General features: G+C 57.6%; 1 protein-coding gene across 2 annotated transcripts; it reads left to right on the top strand.

The window, feature by feature from the left end:
- Window positions 1-893: 893 nt before the first annotated feature.
- LRRC32 (leucine rich repeat containing 32) lies at window positions 894-15,476 on the top strand. 2 transcript variants are annotated; one of them, XM_084893386.1, is made up of 3 exons: window positions 894-1,070; window positions 5,904-5,994; window positions 11,457-15,476. In XM_084893386.1, the coding sequence occupies exons 2-3, from the start codon at window positions 5,908-5,910 to the stop codon at window positions 13,356-13,358; spliced, it is 1,989 nt and encodes a 662-aa protein (XP_084749512.1). In that variant the 5' UTR covers window positions 894-1,070; window positions 5,904-5,907; the 3' UTR covers window positions 13,359-15,476. The 2 variants fall into 2 exon arrangements, with proteins under 2 accessions (XP_084749512.1, XP_084749513.1); XM_084893387.1 differs by lacking the exon at window positions 894-1,070 and adding an exon at window positions 1,591-2,026.
- Window positions 15,477-16,369: the final 893 nt, after the last annotated feature.

A 16,369-nucleotide genomic window follows, 5' to 3' on the forward strand; every position in this document is an offset into this window, starting at 1 on the left:
GGGTCAAGGCATCCGTGGAGAAGAGGGGTGGCTCGGGGAAGGTTTGCTTCCGTCTCTGATGTAAAGGTCAGTGATACCACCATGCCACTTTGCACAGCGTTTCACCCTGAGCAAAATGGTGCCTGCAGAGGGGCCCTCAGCTCGGCCGAATTTCGCTCTGTGCACACAGTGGACTCCCATCACTGCCTCTTACAGGCTGCATGCCTTTGGATATGCCATTGAACCTTTCTGAGACTCGGGTTTCCCAAAGATCAATGGGCTCTTAGCCATCGCAGACCACTGGTGTTTATTCATATTCGCTGTCCCCATGCCTAACCTCAGCCTCACAATCTGCAAGCTGGACACCTGGGTGGGACCGGCTCCCAGGGCTGCTTCAGGGTCGGTGCCAGGGTGACAGGCCTGGATACCAGACCGCATCCAGAGGGGGAAGTGACTTGCCTGGACTGTCCGGAGGAGATAGCCACGGCGGGGGAATCCCCTCGGTGGCCGCCCCAGGGCCAGCGCAGGGTCATTTCCTTCCTGGTTCAAACCCGCGGTCACTCCTCCTGTTCGCCCCCCGCCCCCCGCCCCATCCTAAGTGCCCGGCGCCGGCAGCGGGAACTCGGGACCAGGCAGGATTTCCTCTGCGGACCTGCGGCTCCTGGAGCCGCCCGGCCCCCAAAACCCCGCGGGGCCGCGAACTGCAAGTGCGGCCGCCCGGACCGGCCTCGCTGGCACGGGGCCTCCTCGGCGACCCCTCTCCCTCCGGCCCCTTTGATCCCGCCCCTGCAGCCCGCCGCCTCCTGGGGGATTTCAGCACCAAGAAGCTGATGCTTCGCTCCCTCTTGGCAACACCGGCGGCGCTAGGACCCCGCGGCCGGCCCGCAGGGAGGCGTGGTGGGGCGGGAGAGGTATTTAAATGGGAGCCCGAGCCGGCCCCTCGCGGGTTCGGCTCCCGCGGGGCGGAGGATCTGCCGGGCGCCTCCTCGGGCCGCGACCCCGGGGTCTGGCGCGGGGTGGGACCGGGGAGCGGGTTCGCGCAAAATGTGCCGGGGCTGCGCGGGCAAGGAGCGGCGGCCGCGCTGAGCCAGGTAGGAGCGAACGGGGGTGGGGGGTGGCCGGCCCGCCCTCGGGGGAACCGCCTGCCCCGCGCCTCTCGGGAGCAGAGGACCTGGAGCCGGGCTGGGTCCTCCTCCCGCCCCCGTCCTCCGCCTCACACGTGGAGCCAGGGTTGACCCTCCTGGGAGGTCTCCCAGGCTGCTAACTCAACAGATCTTTCCCCGCAAAAAAGTGAGACCTGTGCCCATTTGACAGCCCTTGGCGGGAACGTACGGTTAGTTAAGGGCAGACTAGGATTTGAATCCATCCAGAGCTCCTACGATCCGCTGCTCTGGGCTGGGCGGCCGGGCGTGGGGCTTTCCATCCCATCGCACCAGATAGCCTGCCTACCTGAGGTGAGGGACTAAGGGGGACCCTCACCTCTCTTCAGGGGTCCCTGGCACAGCCGTCTTCATGGGTGGTAAGATGTGAGGGACCCCTACCCCCACCCTGAGCTGCCTGAAATTCCGTCATCACAGCCGCATTCCTTTGGGTTAAGGTCTAATTCCTCCGTGGGATGCACATGTCTGCTCTTAATGATTCACTGCTGGTTTAGGGGCTCCCACAGCCGCTCTCTCGGGACCCCACTCTGCCAGTGGTCCCTGATGAGCAGAGGAGGAGGAGTCGCTGGGACCAGCCCTGTGAGCCTGTCCCCTTATGGATGTTGGGGGGAAGCTGTCATTAGAGGGGGTTAGAGAGGGAGATCTTGGCCTGGTGCAGTGGACCATTCGCTTTGGAAGTTAACAGATAGGATTCTTATCCTGTCTCTATTAACTGACTGTGTGACTTCGGGCCAGTCACCTCTCTGAGCTGCGTTTTCCTCATAGGCAAATTGGGGACAGCTATAAAGGGCCCAGGCAGTTCAGCACCTGCTGGAGAGAAAACAGCATTCGGGTCATGCAGACCTGGGATGAATCCCAACATACTCATGAGCTGGGTAACCTGTTGGGTAAATCATTTCATCTTTCTGAGCCTCAGTTTTTCTCACCTGTAAAATGGAAAATTATAGTAACTACTGGTTTGTTGTGAGAATTAAGTGAGATAATATAGGTCGGGTACTTAGGAGAATGTCTAGCATCCTTAAATGGTAAGGATGGGCTTATTTATGATAGTAGGTATTGTCCCACCTCATTCCCCCCACCCTCTCTCTTTCTACACACACACACACACACACACACACACACACACACACACTCTTTAACATTTCTCCTCCTGGTCAGAATCCTAAGATATCTTTTGCCTTGGCCTCTAAATCTACAAGCTTGCGGTCTCCATTCTCAGCATACCTCGCCTAAGCTGTTTAGCTCTGCCGGTCATTGTCCCAGCTAAACAGACAATCTGTCCGGGACATTATCACAGGCAGTATCAGCTTGCTCATCACATTAGCGGGAGAGACCAGCGGGAGAATGGGAACCAGGCTACTTGCCCTACTGATGGGGCACTGAGGCACTGGAGGGTTGAGGGACTTGCCCCAGAACGGGCTGGGGAGCAGTCGTCTAGATGTCAGTCTGGGTCTAAGTGACCCCAGCTTTCCCTCGTGAGAGTGAGTTGCCCTCAAATTCTACACATCCATCAGCAGTGCCCTTTGTTCTGGGCACTGCTGATGGATGCCCACTGCTGAGGGGCCCCCTTCTGTCAGATGCCAGGCTTGAGTTACGCTGGTACAGGGATTGTCCATGCTGGATGCCCTGATGCCCCCCTTGGGGGCAGGGTGAGATTTGGCAGGCAGAGGAGGGGAAAAGGAGGCCCCCTTTGGGCTGCAGTGCCTTCCAGTTCTGTCCTGCGCCAGGCCCTTCCTTGTCCTCACCTCACACTTACCCCTCAGCCCGTTTCAGTAGAGCTCGGCACCCCTCCCTCTGCCATTTGTTCAATCGATCGCTGGTGAGCACCCTTTGATAGACTCCTGTCCTCATAGAATAAAACATTGATGATCAGGAAGTGATCAATGTGATGAAAGCAGTAAGCCGTGGGGAAGAGGCTTCCGGGCGGAGGGAGCCGCGGGGCTTGCCCCTGGGGTGGGAATGCACTTGCGGTGGTTGAGGAATGGTGAGAAGAATGGCAAACACTAGGATTTGCTGAGGGAAGGGCAAATGGTAGATGGAGTCAGAGAGGAGGGGGATCAAGCCTGGATTATACCGCAGGTTTTCAGGCAGCGAGATTCATGATCTGATCTATGGTTTAATGACACCTCTGGCCGCTGTGTGAAGGACAGAATGAAAGGGGTCGGGGTGGACGTAAGGTGTTGCTGTGGTGGAGGCCCAGAGTCATGGTGGTGACTCTGTGGTGATGATGGAGGAGGGAGGTGGGCAGCTCTGGGGATTTCCTCAGAGAACAGACTGAACCCACTGACAGGGAGGAAGGCGTGTGGCAGGGAGGTCAAGGAGAGTCAAGCAGAGCAACTGCTCTCGCCACTGTCCCCGTGTCGCCCTGTCCCTGAGACTCCTCCTGTCAGTTCTCGGTGCCTTCCCTGGCCTGGCCTGTGAGCCCCCTCTGCCCCAGGGGCACTTCCCTTAGGAATGAGTGGGAGGGGTCAATCCCAGAGTGCCCAGTGCTGTGCTCACTGGAAGCTCAGGGGCTGTGGGAACCCGGAGGCAGAGCCAATCACATAGCCCAGACTTGGGAAACCAGAGAAGGCTCCTTGGAGGAGGTGACATCTAAGCTGAGACCCAAAGGACAAGGAGGTATTCAGCACAAGAGAGAGGCTGAGGGAAGGCTTGGAGCAGTGAAAGGCTTGGGCTCCGAGGCCTGAAGGAAATAGGAGGCTTCCAGAACGCAGAGTGGGAGAGGGGAGGATGAGAAACGAGGTTGGCCGCAAGGCACACTCCCCAAGGGCCTCAGAGGCCCCCTGAGGGGGTTCCACTCAATTCTGCGTTTACAGTTTTCAGTGATGTTCTGCTTTTTAAACAGCAGAACAAAATTTCCTGTAAAAGCCTGGCCCATGATGCAGGTGAGAAGAGCGAGCATTTGTGGGGGCAGAGGCCCATGGCCCAGGGGAACCCAGGGAACAGGGTTTAAAAGACCACATTTGAACAATAAAGGAACTCAGGGCAGCCACCTTCATTTAAAATTCATTGTAAGGACAGCCAATGGGTCTAATAGTAAAGACCCAGCCCTCAAAGATCCTATAAATACATCTTCTCCTAAAGCACCTTCAGAGTCTACAACTCAGCGCCCATTTATTGAGGCCTTTTGGAGACCATATAGTGTAGAGCAGTGTTTTTCAACCTTTTTTGGGCAAAGGCACACTTGTTTCATGAAAAAAATCATGAGGCACACCACCATTAGAAAATGTTAAAAAATTTAACTCTGTGCCTATATTGACTATATATAAAGTAATTCTCTTGAATAGGAATCAAATAAACACAAGAAAGTATTTTATAATTACTTTATTATGAAATATTAAGTAAACAAAATAGTGAAAAATTATAAAATTCTTGTCTTGTCTGCACCTACGGCACACCAGGCAACATCTTGCGGCACACTAGTGTGCCGCGGAACAGCGGTTGAAAAACGCTGGTGTAGAGGTTAAGAGCACAGACCTAGGAGCCAGACTTGTTGTCTGCGAGACCTTGAATCTGTTACTTAATCTCTCTGGGCCTCAGTTTTCCTGTTTGTAAAATGGGACTGCTAATCACGGAGCCAAGTCATTGAGTGATGGTGAGGATTAAATGAGTTAATACATGTGAAGTGTGGAGAAGCGTGCCTGGTGCATAGTAAGGGCTCCCTAAGTAGAATATATGTATCATTCGATCTTTAAGAAAACTTGAAGTCAGCATTAACCCCAGAAAAGGAAACTGAGCCTCAGGAGATGAAATGATCTGCACAAGGTGACACAGCAGGTTAGTGGAGGAATCAGAGGGAACAGTTGGATATGGGTGACTCTGAGTCCAGTGCTCTTAGAGGATTTTATGTATCCCTGCTTCTTAATGCTCTGTGTGTATTACGGCCACTTCTGTGCATTTATTTGTGTCCCCAGTTCCTAGCACAGAGCTAGATGTGAGGAGGCATTCAATAAAAGTGTGAATGAGTGAATGAATGAATGAATGAATGAAATGGATAGATTGAGCTGTGTATTCCTAGCCCCTGACCCAGGTCGCCAGTGAGTGAGCTCCTAGAAGCACCGAGGTTCCACCCTGCTGAGGGCACCCTGGCTGCTCACACAGGGCAGGGCAGGTCCCTCAGGTCTGCGTGTCCCTCTGCCCTGGCACGGTGGTGGCTTCAGTGAAAGTAAAGGGCCTGGCAGCCTGCTCCTGGGGAAGTTCACAGCCACAATGCCGGGCCGGGCAAGCCTCCGGTGGGGTTTCCTGACAGGACTCCAGGCCCAGCCATCAAACAATGGCAGGGACTCAAGAATCAGAAAATCAAAAGGAAAAGAGCAAAATAAAGGTCCGTGTGTGTGTGTGTGTGTGTGTGTGTGTGTGTGTGTGTAATTCCATTTGGGGTCTGAGGAGCTACGAAGGGGTGACCTGCTTGTGGCTTGGGTAGAAAGAGCCCAGCTCCCCACCTCCCCTCCCCCCAGCCCTGAGGTTGGCCCAGGGCAGCCCCTAGGGTCCCTCTGCCTCCTGCTGCCTCCTCCAGATTATCTTCCACCAGGTGGAGTCTTTTGAAACCCAAATCTGACCTTGTCGCCCACTGTTTAAACACTCTTTCCGGGGCATGGCCTCTCGCCTTGGCATAGCATTGAAGGCCCTCTGCGATGGGCTACACCTTAACGTCAGATACAGCTGTGGTCTGGGGTTCCCGGAGGGCAGGGTGGGAGCGTGCGGGCTGGCCGTGGGAAGGAGCCTGGGTTTTACAATGTCCCCTTTCCTCCCTGCCCCACGCAGAGCCATGAGCCACCAGATCCTGCTGCTCCTGGCCGTGCTGACCCTGGGCCTGGCTACCTCCCAGCAGGGAGACAAGGTGCCTTGTAAGATGGTAAGAAGCCCTGCCCTGGCAGGGTAAGCTCCCCCACCCTCACCCCACCCTGTCCTACGGGGTTCTAACGTCCCAGCTCCAGACGCCAAAACCAGAGGAGTCAGAAAAGGAAAAGGAATGCTAATTTAAACCTTGTATTTGATTAGCATCTGCTAGAATGTTTAAATACCTTCTTTACCATTAATCCTGCCAGGTAAGTACCACCATTCCCATTTTACAGAATTGGAAGCTAAGGCTTGGAGAGGTTAAGTGACTTGTCCAAGGTCATTCACCTGGGACCACTGGGGCCAATATTGGACGCCATTCCCTCTGCCTGCCGCCACAGGGTGATACAGAATTTGGGGTCAGTCAGCTGGGAAGGGCTCTTCTGTTTTGAGTCCTGGGCTCCTTGACGTGGGCCCATCGGCCACATCCCTGCTGGGAAGCCTTACTCATCACTGCCCGGGTCAAATGCTGCCCCCTTCAGGAAGCCTCTTCCGGTTCCCCCCAGGCTGACATGGTCCTGTGTGCTCCTTTCCCTAGTCTTCCCCAGCCCCAAGCTTCCCTCCATCTCAATAGTGAGCACATAGTATAGTTTGAAAGTGGGCCCAGGCTTGTCTCCCCGCCAGACCCAGAACTTCCCGCGGGCAGGGGCCCTGTTTGATTCACTTTGTTCCATTTTCCAGCCCCTTGCCGAGGGACTAGCCCTGAAGTTACTGTCACCCTGTGGGGAGCAGGGAAAGGAGACCACCCAGGTCCGCTTGTAAAGCTGGGCAGTCACTGGGCGCAAGGCAGGAGCTTGCCCTGGGGAAGGGACGGGCCCTGTGGCAGCCCACTGGACCTGGGACTGAAGCTTATGACACAGGACGGCCACCTGCTCCTGGAGGCGCAGGCGCTGGCAGCCAGGCCGGCAGCCCTTCCCTGGGGCTGCAGCGTCCTGGGGTGGTCACCTTCTCTCTTGCTCTTTAGAGCCCTCTGAGAACCCTTCCCAGAACCCGGAATCACAGGCAGGGGAGGCCTCAATGCCACCAAACGCAGCCCCACATTCTGCCGGGGAGACAGGCTCGGAGAAGGGAAGAACCTGGCCACCCAGCAGGAAGCAGAACTGGGTGAGCTTTGGATCGGGGAGAATGAGATAATAGGCAGAAAGGTGCTTTCTAGACTGCCATAGAAGGAGTCATGATGATTTTTAAGGTAAAATTTTTTTTTCACATGCCGAGGGCTCGCAGGGTGCCTGCTGCATGCTAAGAACTTTCCCTGTCTGCTGCTCAGATTCCTCTTTCAGCAGAGGAAACCGAGGCTGAGAGAAGAGCTGTGGCTACCAGGGTTATGCAGATAGGAAGCAGTAGAGCAGCATTCCAACCCAGCTCCCGGGCTTATGCTGCCCACTGCGAGTGACTCTTGCTGCCCTGCTTCCCTCTCTGTGCAGGTGGTAAAATGGAGTTGGGTGGCAAGTCTTCATCCCTCCTAAACACACACACACACACACACACACACACACAAAAAAAAAAAACCAAAACAAAACAAAACAAAAAAACAAAAACAAAACAAAAACAAAAAACAAACACACAAAAAACCCCCACATAAAACAAAAAAACTTGGGCAGTGACACCCTGTCACTCCAGAGAGAGCGGGTAGAGTGTTGCCAAGGGCAGCTCCGAATTTGGCTAAGGGCTGACTCCTCCAAGACCCTTTCCCAAGCAAGTCAGTGGTGCTGAGGGCTCAGAGCTCAGGCAGTAGGAGGCGGAGTGCTAAGAGCGGCACTGGCCTTCTAGTTCCTTCTGACTACACTGCAGAGCCGGGCGGCAGTGCAGCACTGCCTGCGGGCTCCGCCTCTGGGCCTCAGGCAGGGGGCCTGGGCACCCGGGCAGAAAGCAAGCCTTAGGCTCTGGGCTTGGCCAGCCTCTGTCCTGACTCACTCGCAGGGGCTGGTGGCCCCGGGAGCCTTTGAGAATTCAGAGGTGGAATGGGGTGTGGGCTTGCCTGTAGGATAACATGTGATGCATAGGACAGTGCCTTCCACATGGTAAACGCTCAGGCAGTGGTAACTGGTGTTCCTAGTGTTTACTCTGCTGAAGGACTCAACCTGGGTACTCGCTCAGCTGAGGGTGCCATGGCCAAACGTGGCTGGCAGTAGGAAAAGGAACTCCCAGTGGTAGCTTTGAGCCTCTGACAGTATGATTCGGGGAAGCCACCTCCCTCCTCCGAGCCTCAGTTTCCTCAGAGGGAGCAATGAGGTAAATATGCCTTAACAGCGGTTCTCAACCTGTGGGTCCGGACCCCTTTGGGGGTCGAACAGTCCTCTCACAGGGGTCGCCTAAGACATCCTGCATATCAGCTATTTACATTATGATTCATGACAGTAGCAAAATTACAGTTATGAAGTAGCAACAAAAATAATTGTATGGTTGGGGGGTCACCACAACATGAGGAACTGTATGAAAGGGTCGCGGCGTTAGGAAGGTTGAGAACCGCTGCCTTAGGAGATGGAACGAGGCACGGGATCTGTGCATCCAGTACAAGCCTGCCACAGCTGGCGCTGCGTGGTTGGTGGCAGTCATGGTGTTAATGTTCCTTTTCCTGAGACTTCCTTAATAAGGGTGGACGGTCCGGGAGCTGAGGACAAGATGAAGGGCCATGCCTGGTGGCCCCAGCAGGCCAAGAGGTAGGAAGGGAGAAAGGGGCAAGGAGCCAGGCAAGACTGGCCTGGTGGCCAGGATGGTTTCTGGTTCATCCCTGGGCCGCTGTGCAGGCCGGTGACTGTGCTGCATCATGTAGGAAGAGGCACACAGGGGCCTCCCCCTCCTCACCTTGGGATCTTGAGAGGAAGCTGACAGCTGGGCCAGACAGGGAGCCTCGGGGGCTGGTGTTCTGGCCCTGCTGGCTTAGCTACTGACTCACCGTGACCTCGGGAGGGTCCCTGCCATCTTCAAGCTCAGTCAACCCATCCTGGAATTGGGTGGGCTGGACCCTTGATGCTCTAACAGTCTTTGACTTCAGTCTGAATATATGGATCATCCCTTTTCTTTCTTTTTAGAAAGGAGATTGACTCAATCCCTCAGACCTTTACTAAACCAATGATGTCTACGACTCTTGCATTCATGAAAAAAAATTTAGTGAGCACCTTCTGAGCCAAGCCCAAGGCATCCACATTAATCAAAACAGGCCCTGTTTGCTCTGAGTTCACAGTCTGGCAGGTCCCCACACAGATAGCCACAATTCAGGGGCCAAAGCTATGACAGGAAGCACAGAAGCCGTAAGAAAACCCAGAGGAGGCCCCGGCCTGGTCCGGAATCAGAAGGCTTCCTGGCAGAGGAGACCCTGGGCTCAGCATGCGGAGTTCCCCGTGCAGACTTCGTTGGGAAGGACATAACCAGCACAGGGAACGGGAAGGAGGAGGCCAGAGCTGGGGCCTGGCGGGCACAATAGTCAGTGGTCAGATGCGGTCACTGTGGGCGGGGCTGGAGTGGGTTGGGAGGAGAGGGGACAGTGCCTTGGGGGCCACAAACAGCCTTGAACCTGCCGAGAGTCCCGGAGTTTGCCCGGGAGGGGTTTACTGTAAACAGATGACACTGTCTGAGTGGAATCTGAGAGCAATTGCCAGGCATGTGGTTGGTGGGTGGATCAGAAGGGTCCTTGAAGGCAGAAGCCGGCGCAGGAGTGGGCCTGAGCCGGGCAGTGATAGCAGTCAGACCAGCTGAGAAAGGCTGGGCTTCCTGGTGTGCTAGGAAAGACGAGAGGAAGACTGCATTTGCATGGAAAGACTTCTGGCCTCAGAAAGCACATGGGATAGAAGGACAAAAGCGAGGCCTTTAGATGTTAAAATATCTGGGTTCAAGCCCAGCAGCTGGGTGATCCCGAAACCTTCCTTCCCCTCTCTGGGCTTGGTTTTCTTAAGCAGGGGCCATCCTACTGACAGGCAGGCTATTGCGAAGACCCAGCGAGACCGTGGGTCTGAAAATGCCAAGAAACCCAAGATGCTGAGTGGGTGCAAGGGAAGCATGAGTTACTTTCTGGATAAGTAACCAGGGTGGTCATGTGACTTGATGGGGCACACAACGCACATTCATAGTGCTGTCCTCCAAGGACGTGGGTGGGGACCCTGGACATCTTTCCCCGTGCCCCATCTTACCCTCACCCCATCCCCGGGACCAGATCGGGCCAGGCATGGGAAGCAGAGCCACTGACGGGGTGGGGGTGGGTAGCAGCAGCAGAAAGGGCGCTCCTGGGGAGTGTCCCCGAGGAGGCAGGCTCTGGGACCCAGCGCTGTGCCCCACAGGAAGAGGGCTTGAATGAGATCGGAGGGCAGGAAGCTAAAAGCGGATGACAAGAGGGCAAACTGCATTTTTTTTTTTTTTCCTTTTGGGAACAACTCCCCCAAAGCGGGTTAATCCAGTCTAACACCGACTGGGTCAACATAACGACCCGGACCCACAGAAGGAAGCCGGGTGTGGAACCAGGAGACTGGGCCCCAGCTTGGCTCTGTTCCTCACGGCCCCGGGTCACTCTAGATCAGGGGTCTTCAAACTACGGCCCGCAGGCCACATGCGGCCCGCAGAGGAGTCTGATCCGGCCCGCCAGGTGTTTTGGGCAGTGAGCGCAGCCGAGGTGTTACAGTAGGAATTAGTAGTTCATATAGTCCGGCCCTCCAGCTCTCTGAGGGACCGTGATCTGGCCCCCACTTTAAAAAGTTTGAGGACCCCTGCTCTAGATCAAGCATGTCAAACTCGCGGCTGCGGGCCGCATGCCTCGTTTATTTAAACAAGGCTTGCAGCCCGTTGGCAGCGAGTTTGACGTGCTTGCTCTAAATCAGTAGTCAGCAGACAGCGGCTCTCAAGCCACGTGCTGCTTGTGAGCCGCGATTTGCTGCTCTGTTGACTAATGAGTTTGCTGACCACTGCTCTAGAGCAGTGTTTCCCAGAGTGTGGTACGCGTACCCCCGGGGATACGGGAAGAGTTTGGTGGGGGTACGCGTTGCACCGGAGTTTGGTGGGGACATGCACTGCACCGTGCTGAGCTGCGCCTAATTCTACGTTCCCATGAGTACGAGGGGTACTCAGCGTTACGAAAATTATAGAAGGGGTCCACATATGTCAAAAGTTTGGGAAACACTGCTCTAGATGATCTGTGGCTCAGTTTCCTATAAAATGGGTTAGTGGTTAGTACAGGTTTTTTTTGTCTGGTCATTTGTCCTTCTAACTTTCTATCACCTCTCTGTCCACCCATCAAAGCTTCCTCGAGTCCCTCTCTGATGCCAGTGCTGTACTGGGTGCCAGAGACAGGGGCAGAGAGCAGGATGGGGTCATCCAGACATGGGGTGATGAGGCTGGGATAGAGGAACATGGAGCATCCCGGGAGGTCAAGAAAGAAGCCCAGCCAAGCCTGGTGGGAGCTCACATCATCCTTCCTAGAGGCACGTGTCTGATTCCGGCTCCTATTGCACCCACTAATGCCTGCTCCTCTCTCTGCCTCCCCCTCCCCAGGTGAACAAGGAGGTCTCCTGCCAGTGCCGCGGCCTGGTGCAGGTCCCCTCGGGGCTCCCGTGGGACACGGAGGCCCTTGACCTGTCTGGAAACCAGCTTCAGAGCATCCTGGCCTCGCCCCTCGGCCTCTACGCAGCGCTCCGCCACCTGGACCTGAGCGCCAACGAGATCAGCTTCCTCCAGCCAGGCGTCTTCCAGGCCCTGTCCCACCTGGAGCACCTCAACCTGGCCCACAACCGCCTGGCGCTGAGCGCCGGGGGCCTGGGGCGCCTGCCGCACCTGAGGTCGCTGGACCTGTCCGGGAACAGCCTGTACAGCGGCCTGCTGGAGCAGCTGCTGGGGGAGGCGCCCGCCCTGCGCACCCTGGCCCTGGCGGAGAACAGCCTGACCCGCCTCGCCCGCCAGACCTTCGGGGGCACCCCTGCCCTGGAGCGGCTGGACCTGCACAGCAACGTGCTCATGGACATCGAGGACGGCGCCTTCGAGGCCCTGCCCCGCCTGACCCACCTCAACCTCTCCCGGAACTCGCTCACCTGCATCTCCGACTTCAGCCTCCCGCAGCTGCGGGTGCTGGACCTCAGCTGCAACAGCATCGAGGCCTTCCAGATGGCCCCCGAGCCGCAGGCCGGCTACCAGCTCACCTGGCTGGACCTGCGGGAGAACAAGCTGCTCCGCTTCCCCGACCTGGCCGCGCTCTCCGGGCTCGTCTACCTGAACGTGTCCAACAACCACATCAGCCTCCCCGCGGGGCCGCCCCCGGGGAGCAAGGCCACCCACGCCCCTTCCGAGGGCTGGTCTGCCTCGCCCCTCTCGGACCCCCCCGGCCACCGCCGGAACGCCAGCGCCCACCCGCTCTCCCAGCTCCTGAACCTGGATCTGAGCTACAACGAGATCGAGCTGGTCCCCGAGGGCTTTCTCGAGCACCTGACCTCCCTGCGCTTCCTGAACCTCAGCCGGAACTGCTTGCAGGCCTTCGAGGCTCCGCGGGCGGGCTCCCTGCCCTGCCTGGTGCTCCTGGACGTCAGCCACAACGCGCTGGGCACGCTGGAGCTGGGCGCCGGGGCCCTGGGGTCTCTGCGGACGCTGCTCCTGCAGCACAACGCCCTGCGGGGCCTGCCCCCGCACACCTTTGCCGGCCTGGCGAGCTTGCAGAGGCTCAACCTGCAGGGGAACCGGGTCATTCCGTGTGGGGGGCCGGGCGGGCCCGGGTCCTCCGGCTGCGTGGACTTCTCTGGCATCTCCTCCCTCCGCAGCCTGAACTTAGTGGGCAACGAGCTGGAGACGCTCCGGGCGGGTGCCTTCCTCCACACGCCCCTCACGGAGCTGCACCTCTCTTTCAACCCGGGCCTGGATGTGGCCACGGGGGCCCTGGCGGGCCTGGAGGCCTCCCTGGAGGTGCTGGCCCTGCAGGGCAACGGGCTGGAGGTCCTGCGGGTGGACCTGCCCTGCTTCAGCTGCCTCAAGCAGCTCAACCTCGCCGAGAACCGCCTGAGCCGCCTGCCGGCCTGGACGCAGGCCGTGTCTCTGGAGGTGCTGGACCTGAGGAACAACAGCTTCAGCCTGCTGCCCAGCAGCGCCATGGGCGGCCTGGAGACCAGCCTGCGGCGCCTCTACCTGCAGGGCAACCCGCTCAGCTGCTGCGGCAACGGCTGGCTGGCGGCCCAGCTGCACCAGGGCCGCGTGGACGTGGACGCCACCCGGGACCTGGTCTGCCGCTTCGACTCCCGGGAGGAGGTGTTCCTCAGCCAGGTGCGCCCCGAGGACTGCGAGAAGGGGGGGCTCAAGAACGTCAACCTCATCATCATCCTCACCTTCACGCTCGTCTCCGCCGTCGCCCTCGCCATGCTGGCCACCTGCTGCTGCGTCCGCCAGCAGAAGTTCAACCAGCAGTACAAGGCCTAGAGCAGCCGGGCTGCAGGAGAGCTCAGCGGGGAGCCCCTCCCAGGACGGCAGGAGAAGCCCGAGGCACAGAGGAGGGCGAGGTCCAAACTAAGGCCACACTGTGAGCGAGGGGGGGGGGGGGGGGTGTCCCAGAGCCCTGGTCTCTGAACCCCAGCCCGGGCTTCCTGTCCCGCCTCCTGCCGCACCGGTAGGTGACGCACTTCCTGGGCCTCACATGTGGTCCAGCTGTGGACGCCGGACGCCGAGCTGTATCGGGAGTGACCAAGAATGAGGATGACCCATCAGATCAACAAATCTTCACCCGACATCTGTTTTGTGCCACACCCTGCGCTGGGCACGGAGGACACTGGTGAAGGAGACACGGCAAGCATCTCCCGGTCGGGGCGGGATGGCATCCCAGCGCTGTGCAGGGACCACACAGGGTGGAGCCCAGGGCTCCGCCGCCGAGCTGAGTGCTGGAGAGGGAGGGGGGCGGCTGGGAAGTGGGGGAGTCCTGCCCCGCCAGGCCAGGGCCGGGGAAGGGAAAGACCGGGAGGATTTGTCTGAGGCCTTTCCAAGCAGACTGTTTGTCACATCTTCTGATAATGACTCTCAGCTTCTCCGGAACATGACGAACTTGTAACGGGAAGAGAACCGGAGCCACATGCGTGTGCTTGGGGCCCAGCACTCCAGGCAGACCGTGGCGGCTGCAGCAGGTCCGGTTCCCAGGCTGCTGCCCTGGGCTCTGGCCAGCCCTGGGCCGTCATTTCCGGCTCTGGGCAGACTCTTTGTCCCACCTGGCTCTCTGGGGTTGCACACTGGCCCCAATACCGCCGTGGCCTCCTCCGCTCCCCGCTCCATCCCAGGAGGGGAAGGCCTGAGGTCTCTGGTTCTGTTTGGCCCCAGGCTTGGCAGCTGTAGCAAACCCAAGTCTGCGTCTGTCTCTTGATGACAACCTTCTGAGGCTGGTATTTAATCCCAGTTTATAAAAGAGGCTCCACGCCTCCCTGCAGGGTATCCCGGCTACAAAATGCGGCACTGAGATTCAGAACCACGTCATCCTGACTCGGGGGGCTGAGCTTTGCCACTGCGGGGCTGCTGGCTGGCTGTCAGGGGGACAGGAAGTGGGCCCCGTTGCTGGCACGGGGCCTGGGAGCATCCTGCACTGTACATCCCACCAGCCCCTCTCCCTCCACTCTCCCAGGCAGGCAGAGAGAAGATAGGCGGCCACGGGCCCTCTCTTCCTCTGCCTCAGTTTCCCCTCACTCCCTCCTTTGCAGATTGGTGTGGGTTCTTTCTCTCCTCTTGCTCTTACATTCCCATTTTCCAAAGAGCACAGCCTAGAATGTGAGACCGTGGAGTCCCACCTCCCCCTTACACAGATGGGGAAACTGAGGCTTGGGAAGAGAAAGGGACTTGCTCAGAGATGCACAAGTCAGTGGCAGAGCCTGTGGAAAAAAGGTGGATTCAGACCCCATTACCGGTGTCAGGAGGTGGATTGGGGAGATTGGACCTGAGTGGTTTTCTGCTCTCTCAGGTGCCACATCACAAGATAATGCTCCAGCCGCTCTTTTGGGTCCTCCTCCTACAGGGATCCTCCCCTCTTAGAAAAGTGGGTTAAAAAAAAAAATCCAGATCTAACCCCTTGTCCCTCCTGCCCATGGAACCATGGGCTGTGCTGGGACCAGCCCAGGACCCTGTGCTGTTGTCTTTCCCTCCCACCTGTGCTTGGCTGGGGTCTGGCTCAGGATGGTGCTGGGTGAAGTGTGAGACAATGAACACTCCACTCTCTCTGCCCCATTCTACAGATGGAAAAACTGAGGCCCAGAGAGGGATCGAGGACTCAGGAAGTCAATGGCAAAGCCAGGGCTAGAACCTGATATCCTGGCCCCATTTGGGGCCCTGGAGGTCTGGGGGGCAGCCCAGGGGCCCAGTCCTGGTTGGAATTGTGACCAGAGGTGCTCACGGCACACACACTCTTTCTCAGGCTTGGGGCAGGTGTGGGCCCCTCCACGCCTGGTCTTTGAAAACACTACACAATGCTGCTCTCACCTCCCAGGGGCCAGGCCACAGCCCCGGCCCCGGGACTAGCTCTTTGTATAACCACATGAATGTATTAAAAAATGATGTTGGAGACACTGTGCGGCCTGCCTGCCTCCTCCTTGCTTCAGGTTCTCTGCACCATTGCACCCGTTCCAACCCTGCCCTCCTCTACTCCCGTTGTGGTCTCTGGACCCTCATGGCGCACCCCTGGGCGATGGGACCTGCAGGTGGAATGCTGAGGCTCTGGTCCTCACCCCCCAGGACCTCGGGGCCTCAGCCGCATCGTGTCCCTTCACGTTCAACAAAGCCTGCGCCCCCACCGCGGAGGAGATGGCGGCTGTCAGCAGTTGCGCTCTCTGAGGCCCTTTCTCTGAGCACATCCCCTCTGCCCCCCCTTGGGGTCCTCCTCCCTCCTCTCTCATTTGCTCCCTCACTTCCCTCTCTCCTCAGCCCTTCCTCTCTGGTTGCTTCTTCCTCTCAGACCAGCTAAGCTCAAGTGGTGCTCATTTTTAAACACAGTGAAAAGAGGCCGGGCCAGTTGCTCAGTGGTTAGTGTCGGGCTGTAGACCGACATTTACAGTCAAGGGCACCTACCTTGGTTGCAAATTGACCAGCCCCAGTAGGGGCGCAGGTGGGAGGCAACCGGTCGATGTGTCTGTCTCCTGTTGATGTTTCCCTCTCTATCCACCTCCCCCCCTCCTCCCTCCTTTCCCTTCTCTCTAGAAATCAATGGGGAAAATATCCTGGGATGAGGATTAAAAAAATAAAAATAGCGAAAAGATCCTTAAACCAACTTTGCCCTGTCTTCTACTTCATGGGTAAACTTCTTAATAAAGTGGCTTCTCTTTCTTCCCGCCATTTTCAACCCACCCAGGCTGCCTTCAGCTCCTCAGAGCCCCCACACTGCCTGGCTAAGGTCACCGAGAGTTTGCCAAACAAAGTGCACTTTTCAGTCCATACCCCTTGACCTCTCCGCTGCAGGGGCTCCC

Source organism: Pipistrellus hanaki, assembly GCF_964339955.1.
Source record: "Pipistrellus hanaki genome assembly, chromosome: 9".
Lineage (NCBI taxonomy): Eukaryota > Metazoa > Chordata > Mammalia > Chiroptera > Vespertilionidae > Pipistrellus > Pipistrellus hanaki.